The 9,999-nt window shown below is 52.2% G+C and overlaps 1 protein-coding gene across 1 annotated transcript; it reads left to right on the forward strand.

Annotated features, from left to right (window-relative positions):
• The first annotated feature begins 6,332 nt into the window (after positions 1–6,332).
• On the forward strand, positions 6,333–8,905 carry ADRB3 (adrenoceptor beta 3). Its single transcript, XM_045779324.2, has one exon. The coding sequence runs from the start codon at positions 6,367–6,369 to the stop codon at positions 7,579–7,581; it is 1,215 nt and encodes a 404-aa protein (XP_045635280.2). The 5' UTR covers positions 6,333–6,366; the 3' UTR covers positions 7,582–8,905.
• The last annotated feature ends 1,094 nt before the right edge of the window (positions 8,906–9,999 follow it).

The following is a 9,999-nucleotide window of genomic DNA, read 5'->3' on the forward strand; positions in this document are numbered from 1 at the left end:
AACTGGTCTCCAGCAGAGAAGCTGGAACAAGCTGCCAGCCAAGGCCAGAGGCTGGAGATCCAGGACAACTGACATTGCATCCCATCTTCATCATCCCATTTCCTTTGTGACCCTGAACAGTTCCCTCACTTCATCCCAATAGCATAGTTTGTAAAAGATACCACCTCTCACTGAGATCCCAGCTACCTCTCTGCTAATATCTTGTGGATCATCCATGAAGCAACATCTTCACAGAAGCCCAAGACTGCTGGGGACAAGCTCGGGCATGTGAGAGGGGATGAGTGTGACCCAGGATTGAGCATGGAGGGTTAAATTCTAACTATCTCACCAGCAGTGGAAAAGGGCCTTTCTGCTCATCGGGGGGCTAGGTAAAAGGTACAGCAGGTTCTCCTCTAAGATGTCACCTTGATGTCCCCAAGAGATGCCCTCCTTGCTTTCTTCCTTTTCTCTATCATGGGAGAAAGCCACCCTATCCGATGTCTATGCCCAAAGCTGCCTACCACAGCACTGGCAGGAACGAAGTGAAACCCAACTGCCTGTTTGGGGCTTGAAGCTTTCTACTCACCAGGCAGGGGATGGGTCCTAGTCACCTGCCGGCACAAGAGAAAGTGTGCGGAGCTGTGACTGAGAGGCTGGGAGAAGGAGGCTGCCACACCTCCATCAGCGAGGTCCAGCCTGATGACTCAGGCTGAATGGAGAGCCTGAGGATGTCTCCTCCTCCTCCCGCTGCCCATTTATCATGAGAGGGGAAGACAGTCCCCTCCTGCCTAGAAGCAAAATGTCTTGCCTTCTCTTGGGATTAAAAAAAAAAAAAGTGGCCTTCTCCCCATCCATGACTTCTTCAAAAACAGGAAACACTCTCCTCTTCCCCCTGCCACAGCCTCTCCCCTGGCCTCTGGATCTTAACTACCCCCAGACTTGATTCTTCCCTGATGGGTTCATGGGGCTTGGGTTCCTTCCTCTTTCCAGCTGGGATATCTCCTTGTTTCGGCTCAGTTGGAAGGGTCAAATCTCGCGAGGCATTGGTTTCTTTGTTGGAGGAGAAACCGTCTTGGTTGTTTTGTTCCCTTGCCTTCCAAGCACCAGCCATCCTTGTCTCAGGACGTGCTTCGTCGGGGGGAAGTATGGGTCAATAGGAGCGAAGGGGCTAGAGCGCATTCAGCTTGAGTACCAGCCTCTTGAGCCAGACAGGTCCCAGCCTTGTTTGTTTTCCCTCCCAGGGAAGAGTAAGGAGAGAGATCGCAGATCCAAGAGGTGCGGTGGGTCTGCCCTCTTCCAAGCTGACTCCTCCTGATCAAAAAAGGAGGTGTAAAGAAATCATCCAAAGCAGTATCCTCGGAAGGCCAGGAGAGAAGCTTACCTGTGGGTTGGTGGGCACACCCTCTCATGCTCTCTCTTTCCCATACTGGATTGATCTCTCCCCTGTCTCCCTGAGAGATGGTGCCTTCCTGAACCCCAAAGAAGTCTTGTGTGGGCTGCAGGTGGGATGTGTGACCTTTCCCAGCCCCTGCGGAGTGGCTTCGCCAAGAGTCAAAGGACCTTAATGATGACTCAAAGAGACTAAAACAAGGATTTCTTTTTCTCCTTCAGGAGTGAAGGTAATATTTCCTGGTCCCTTCTTCCATTGGTGGCCAGAAACAAAGAGAAAAGGCATTGCTAGAAAATCTTAAATGTCCACTCTTTCTCTGCCTGTATAAAGCCTTGTTCCAGGCTAGCACTTAGGCGCCAGAGGACCTTTTGTTTCCCAAGAATGGAGGCCCCTTCTCAGCCTCCCTTCAAGCTCCTTTCCTTGGGAAACATCAGATGTGTGTAGAGTTGGCCATGCCATGGAGAGAACACAAGGAAAGTCTTAGGTTAGGAGCTTCTTTTCAGTTCCAGAGGCAGGGTGGTGGTCTATTCTGGGACCCGCCTGGAGGAAGGCGTTGGGGCTCTGGAAAAGGATCCAGCTCCTTGGATGCCTGTGCATCTGACAGGCATGAACCTCTACTGTGGGAGCATGGCCAAGACTCAGTTTCCCCTCTGGACTTTCGCCTTTTAATTCTGTAAAACGTTGTGTTGGATTTCACCTCTAAGACCCCTTTAGCTCCCATTCTATGTCACCACCATCTTCTCCCCCTGGACTAATTGGAGGAGATAGCCAGGGTAGAGCAAGATGGAGAGATTATAAATCATAGACTAACACATGTAGTCTTAGATGAGGTGTAAGTCTCAGTCACCTGAACTCCCCTAGGCTTCTTTATACCTGACACACACACACACACACACACACACACACACACCGAGTTGGGATGTGCATAGGACCAACCACAAGCTACTAAAGCAAGGGAGAGACAGCAACCCCTCCACCCTGTTATTAGAAATTCTACCCATCAGGCAGCCTCTCCCTCTTCTGGTTCTACTGACCACATATCCTAAATCCCAGACCATCACACAACTGCCCTCTTGCATAACAGGATTACTTGCATCATTGGAGCCCCCAACACATCAACAGTCTGGGGGCCTGAATTCAGCAGCTTCAGAGGCCCACAGTCACTGTCTGCTTCCAAGGGCACAGAACAAAGGGCATCTGGGGCTCAGGGCCAGGGTAAAGCTCTCTCTGGGCAATGTATGCTTCTGCTCAGAGTTGGATGACCTTTACGGACCAGGCAGCACTAATCCCCCTGGGGCCCATCATTAGGACAACTTCCCAGAGCAGCAGGTCACTTGCCTCCAACCTCCATCTGGCCATCAAAAAGAATGGCAAGAGTGTACATGGGTACATTGCCTGGGCAGGGCAATTTGGCAATACGTTTTATTTTTTATTTTATTTTATTTTTTTTAAAGATTTTATTTATTTATTCAACAGAGATAGAGACAGTCAGCGAGAGAGGGAACACAAGCAGGGGGAGTGGGAGAGGAAGAAGCAGGCTTATAGCAGAGGAGCCTGATGTGGGGCTCGATCCCATAACGCCGGGATCACGCCCTGAGCCGAAGGCAGACGCTTAACCGCTGTGCCACCCAGGCGCCCCTGGCAATACATTTTAAATGGCAAATATATGTACCTTACGATATAGCAATTCTATCTTTAGGGATGTGTTCTACAAATATAGCCACACACATGTGAAATAACATGTTTCAAGTGAGTCACTGCAACATCATCTATTAGTAGAGATTGGAAATAAGTTAGATGTCCACTAGTGGCCAGTTGGCTTCATAGAGTATGGTATAGCCATACAATGGAATATTAAAATGGGATGCTATTGTGTATGGGTATGGAAGGGTTACAGATATACATTATAAGTGAAAATAAACAAGGTGCAGAACAATGGGCATATTTTACTCCTATCTGTGTAGAGAGGACAAAAGCACATATATTCGTATTGACATGTTTACGTATAACATATTGTGGGAAGAATAAACGAGAGACTAAGGGTGATTATTCATAAGGGAGTTGAAAACCCCTTGATGAAGGCAGCTTTCTATCACATGCATTTTGAATATTTTGATGGTTGAATAATGTGAATGCATTACCTATTCAAAAGATTAAGTGAAAAAACACAAAAGCCGGAAAAAGAGAGAACAAAGTGGCAAAGGAGGGAGCCCTTCTCCCTGTCTTGGGCAGGGGGAGGCCAGACTAGGAATGGGAGTAGGAAGGGGCCAGTGGAGGGAAGCATGCCAGGTGTTTCTCGGCCTGGAATTCCTCTGCTCACGTTCTCCTTCGGTTATTGGCCTAATCAGTACCCAAACTCAAGCACACTCATGTGGCTTGGGAAATCTTGTCTTTTTTGAAAATGTAAAATTTTTAGACTCTTGGTCAGAATAATGAGGTCGCCCCCTAAAGCAATGACACCGAAGTTGCTTGACTTCCTTGCCCACTTACCCCACCCTGCCCCCCAACTCTGATGTCATGGAAAAAGAATTGCTGAATGGCACGTATTTGTTTTAGAGATTACTCTTTAAGAATCTTATGACATCCCTTTGAGATAACTGGCAGCACTCTGGGGTGTTGCAAAACCCAACTTGGGAGTGATCGCCCTGATGACCAGCAAGAGGCCACAGCCTCAAGGCCAAGTGGGGCCTGCACCACTCAGGCAGGACCGGGCGGGGGCGGGGGGAGGCAAAGAAAATGCTCTCGACCTCTACCCATTGGGCAGCCCCATGGATCCAAAGACCTGCTTGGGGTGCTGCTGGTGTGGAAGGCATTGGTTTGGGGGCCACAGACAAACCCTGCTTGTGGGTGAGCTGCCGGTCCCTGGGAGACAAAACTGGTTCTTTCTCCTCAGGGATAATTTTAGGTCTTCACATCCCCTCCCAAACCCTGGCTCAGCCTCCCAGAGGGATTGCTTCGACCAGTGACTATACAGCGTTCTTTTGAAATATAGAGCTGTTCAAACAAGACATGTGAGGGTATGGCCCTGGAGGCATTTTCCATGATCATTTTTCCCCTTTTGTCCATTGTTACAGGCGAGGAAGCAAGATGGCTTCAGGGTCAGGTTCTCTGATAGGACCTAATAAAGGTATTATGTCTTCCTGCCTCTCGACTTGAACCCAGGGGCTTCTTTTCCAGCCTCACCTTCCCACACCCTGCTTGACAGGAACTGGCTTAGAGACTGGGAGAGCTTGGCTGGCAGAAGCACTCTGAAATCTGGGGGACAGAAAGAGCTTTGGACTTGTCAGGTGAGGGAGCCTCTGATGGGGCAGTAGGAGAAACTTCAAGAGGCCTTAAAATACCAGGCCTATCCTTTCACACACTAGAAGATGCAACGTGTGGGGGCACCTGGGTGGCACAGCGGTTAAGCGTCTGCCTTCGGCTCAGGGCGTGATCCCGGCGTTATGGGATCGAGCCCCACATCAGGCTCCTCTGCTATGAGCCTGCTTCTTCCTCTCCCACTCCCCCTGCTTGTGTTCCCTCTCTCGATGGCTGTCTCTATCTCTGTCGAATAAATAAATAAAATCTTAAAAAAAAAAAAGAAGATGCAACGTGTGAATTCCTCAGCTGAATGTCTTCTCATTTTTTAAAAGTTCATGAATAAAACCTTCAAGGAAGTAGAGTGAACATTTCACTTTCGGGAGGGTAGTGATGGAAGCTTTGTGGATAGCTGGGGGGTGATGGTGAACAGGCCTCACGCCCCAACCCCAAACCCATTTGTTCACTTTCAACATGTCCTTAAAGAATTTTGAAATTTAAAAATTTTAAAGAATTTTAAAGTGTAAAATTTTAAAGAATTTTAAAATGTAAAATTTTAAAGAATTTTATTTTTTTATTATTTTTTAAAGATTTTATTTATTTATTTTACAGAGAGACAGCCAGCGAGAGAGGGAACACAAGCAGGGGGAGTGGGAGAGGAAGAAGCAGGCTCCCAGCAGAGGAGCCCTGATGTGGGATCCCGAAACGCCGGGATCACGCCCTGCTCCGAAAGCAGACGCTTAACAACTGCACCACCCAGGCGCCCCTTAAAGAATTTTAAAAGAAGGGACCCATCTAGAAATTTTCTAGGTGGAAAGGTGTGTGGAAGGGGCAATGTACAATGGGGAAGATGGAGAAATTGAAACTGTCAGCATCCCAGACTACAGGAAGGCAAATCAAAATTTAAATGAGTAGGCAATGCTAAAGACTCCTGGAAAATGTCGAATTTCTCCAGTAACTGAAATAAACAAGAACGACAAAAAGACAACAGAGAACTGGAGGAGCGGGGGAGGATACTCGAAACAGAAGAAGGGAAATGGCACAACTCTCATCGGAATGAGGTCTTGGGAGGAGAGAGAAGACACTGGCGGCCCTCTTCTACCTAGAATATTTTAGAGAAGGACACTCAGGTCGATGACGTGCTACCGCGGATCATTTTGCTTGCCCTGGGAGGGCTACCTTTTCCTCTAACAAGGTTAAGGTGGTGGGGGGGGGGGCGGGTCTTCACTACCCTTCGCTAGCGTTGCTGCTGTGCTGGGTCTTCCCGGGAAATTGGTGCAGTTCCAGGAAATCAGTGCCGACGGAGTGCGGCGCGGAGTGCGCGCAGTGGTTACAGAGGCAGTGGGCACAACCGGCAGAGAAGTCCGGATGTCGGTACTCCAGCCATGGTTCAAGGAAAACTCAGGCATCCGTCTCTCTTCCCTCCCCTCCCTCCAATTCCCTTCCTGACACCCGGCGTCGAGACTGTTGGCCGCTGCCCCTTTAAGGGCCTCCACCCCACCCCACCCCCCCACCAAGCGGTGGCACCAAGCGGGTGGGGGGAGGCTGAGCGGTCTCGCCTGGTCATCTAGGGAAGATGGCCCAGGCGGAGGAAATCGCTCCCACGCCCCGCTGTCCCCTCCCCTGAGCTGGGGGAAGGGACCCATCTAGAAGGGAGACCCCCCTCTCTCTTTCCCTCCCGCCCCACGCGCGCCGCGGAAATGGCTCCGTGGCCTCACGGGAACAGCTCTCTGGCCTCGTGGCCGGCTGCTCCCACCCCGACGCCCAATACTGCCAACGCGAGTGGGCTGCCAGGGCTGCCGTGGGCGGTGGCCTTGGCGGGGGCGCTGTTGGCGCTGGAGGTGCTGGTCACCGTGGGAGGCAACCTGCTGGTAATCGTGGCCATCGCTCGGACGCCGAGACTCCAGACCATGACCAACGTGTTCGTGACTTCGCTGGCCACAGCCGACCTGGTGGTGGGACTCCTGGTAGTGCCGCCGGGGGCCACCTTGGCGCTGACTGGCCACTGGCCCCTGGGCGCCACTGGTTGCGAGCTGTGGACCTCAGTGGACGTGCTGTGTGTGACGGCCAGCATCGAAACCCTGTGCGCCCTGGCCGTGGACCGCTACCTGGCAGTGACCAGCCCGCTGCGCTACGGCGCGCTGGTCACCAAACGGCGCGCCCGGGCAGCAGTGGTACTGGTGTGGGTCGTGTCCGCCACGGTGTCGTTTGCGCCCATCATGAGCAAATGGTGGCGCGTGGGAGCCGACGCCGAGGCCCAGCGTTGCCACTCCAATCCACACTGCTGCGCCTTCGCCTCCAACATACCCTACGCGCTGCTCTCCTCCTCCGTCTCCTTCTACCTTCCGCTTCTCGTGATGCTCTTCGTCTACGCGCGCGTTTTCCTCGTGGCCACGCGCCAACGGCGCCTACTGCGCGGGGAGCGGGGCCGCTTCCCGCTGGAGGAGTCCCCGCCGGAGGAGTCTCCGCCGGCTGCGTCTCGCTCTCCGTCCCCCGCCCCGGTCGGGCCGTGCGCCTCGCCGGCAGGGGTGTCCGCTTACGGTCGGCGGCCCGCGCGCCTTCTGCCTCTCCGGGAACACCGAGCCCTGCGCACCTTGGGTCTCATCATGGGTACCTTCACTCTCTGCTGGTTGCCCTTCTTTGTGGCCAACGTGACGCGCGCTCTCGGGGGCCCCTCTCTGGTTCCCGGCCCGGCTTTCCTGGCCCTTAACTGGCTGGGCTATGCCAACTCCGCCTTCAACCCGCTCATCTACTGCCGCAGCCCCGACTTTCGCAGCGCCTTCCGCCGCCTGCTGTGCCGCTGCCGGCTGGAGGAGCACCACGCCGCCGCCTCCCCGCCCGGCGACTCCTCGGGCGCCCCTGCGGCACTGACCAGCCCCGCGGAGTCCAGGCAGTGCCCACCGCTCGACGGGTAGGTAACCGAGGCGAGGAGGCCGGCGGCTCAGGACCAGGAAGCATTCGGTGTCTCTTTTGGTCATTTCCAGTTTGGGGTTCGGAAGGATAAGGTGGAGTTGGAGAGGTCTCTGCAGCGAAAAGAAGGGGGGACATGGAGTAGGGAACCAAAGTGGAGCCCAGGACCCTTTCTTCTCCCGCATCCGACCCACCTGCCCTAGGATTGAAGCAAAGGAGGGCAGCGGATTGCTCTTCACCCCAGGACCCACCCAGTGTGGGTCAGGAAGTGCGGTGGTATTCTGGGCCTGCCTGGTCAGCTGCAGATTTTCTAGCTCAGTTCTTTGGCCTCCCAGATTTCTTGCCACCCCTCGGGCTGGCTTTGACTTGCAGAGAAGACTGGAGGCCTTCCCAAACTCTCGGCCTCAACTCTGGTTTCTCTGAAAGGTTTGATAGCTACGAAGTGATAGAATCCACTTGGGTATGAAGGATAACTGGGAGTGGGGGAACCCTGAGTGTCAGTTCTCCCTGGAAGGAGCAAGGCTGGGTTGGAGCTGGGGGTGGGTATTTTGTGGCTGGGTGGAGCCCGGATGCTTTTGTGTGATTACAAACAAATGCTTTCTAGGGTCCCTGACCTTTACTCCTTTCCTCTCCGTGCCCCTGTTCCCACCCGGTGCCCCTCACCCCAAGATATGTTATCTCCCTTTCTCAAAGCTTCCTGGGGAATTTCTTAGGTCCTGAACGACAAGAACCAACTCTGTCGATCCAGAACTTTTGGAAAGCCTCTGGCCCCTGTTTAGAATGAGCCCCGTGGAGTTTCCCAGCTGGAAATCTCTGACCTCCAGAAACTGATGACTTGGCCTTGGGATGGGGAGGGGTTTTCACCATCCTCTTGTCTCTCTCTTTCTGAGAGAAGTTTCGTAAACCCCACCCCTGAACTTCACCACTACCTCAGCCACTGAAGTCGCCCTTGGAGCAGCAGGACTAGCTTTCGTGGGAGCCTATCACCTTGCTCACTTCTGTGCTTCTAGGGCAAAGAGAGCACTCCTCCTTCCATTCTTTCTGCTGCCTGGACCTGACGGGCCACGCGGTGTTCTTCAGGCTCGGTGGCCTAGGCTGGGGGCAGGAAGCTAGAAAAGGTCCAGGTTTGGGGTTTTGTCCCTGAGCCCATCGCTACAGATTTCTAAGCACCAGCCTCCCTCACTTTGGACACAGGACAGCTCCGATCTACCTCACAGCAGTGTCAGAGGACTTCTTCAGGGTTCTGGGGGGCTGGACGGTGAACCATTAGAACGGATCCCTTCTTTTCCTTCGAACATCAAATTAATAAATATTACTGAATTCAGTTCATCCCCTGCCTTCTTTTCTCCCTTTCTTTCCCCTATAATCCACTTACTCCCTTCTTAGAGCTGGCTTTTGACAGATGTAAAAAATTAGAACGAATCCTTGCCCCTTTCTTCCTAATCATCACGAAACAAAAGATGAAAAGTCTGGGTAAAGGGGAGTGAACTTGAACCTTTGCCACTCCTGCACCCCCATCTTTCCAAAATTCATGGAATCCAGTTGCAAGTGGGTAGCAACGCCAAGCTGCCCCAAGGACTTGAGTGCAGTGCTCACAGGAGGACAGAGTTTGCTGTGCTCAGGGTCAGAGCGGATGGGGTGTATGTCGGCTCCCATGCTATAAGCCAGTGGTGCAGTTGTAAGACCGCATTGCCATGGGGAACCAGTTTTGTCTAGCATCGTGTGTGTGTGTGTGTGTGTGTGTGTGTGTGTGTCTGGAGGCGCAGAGCATTGTTTGTGTTGGGCAAATGTCTTTGGTTATAAATATATTCTGACGTTTCCCATCCTTTCCACAACCTCTCCCTTTCCTGGGCTGCAGAAATCAATGTTATCCTTTTGAAGTAAAACTGGAGTTACAAGTTTGAGTCCGTTGATAATTTTCCCCCCTTATTCCTATTCTTAAGAAACTCATCAGGCAGTTTCCTATGGAAAGAAAATGTCTGTGGAAATCACTGAATCATTTCGTGAGTTCTTATTTAAACTCCATAAGCAGAGACCATTGTCCGGGGTGATTTGTAGGACGGCTAGTAAATCACCAAATGTTTAATGTGCTGTGTGACAGCAGAGTACAATCCACGGCTAGGGCCAGGGGCTCCAGAGTTATAAAACTTCAGTTTGCCCTGAGGATAAGCTCAGTGGATTTCCACATATGGGTGTTCCCTGTGAATTGGACCTGGCCTCTGTCGCTCCCTTTTCTCCAGGAGCCCAGGTTTTATTTCTTAGGATGTTTGCATACCAAACATGACTTTCTCCTTCTCAATCCAGAGCTGTGTGAGATCTCTGGGGTCTGAGGTGTGGGAGGTTTCTTGGCAAGGACTCAACTTCTGAATGCTTAGTGGAGAAGGAAGTCTTGCTTTGGCCTGGGAAAAAATATGAGGGCCTCC

The sequence above is a fragment of the Ursus americanus genome, chromosome 27, assembly GCF_024610735.1.
Source record: "Ursus americanus isolate L20-20 chromosome 27, mUrsAme1.1.p, whole genome shotgun sequence".
NCBI classification, from domain to species: Eukaryota; Metazoa; Chordata; class Mammalia; order Carnivora; family Ursidae; genus Ursus; species Ursus americanus.

Coding starts and splice junctions, on each gene's coding strand:
- ADRB3 (XM_045779324.2), top strand. CDS start 6,367: ATGGCTCCGTGGCCTCACGGGAACAGCTCTCTGGCCTCGTGGCCGGCT.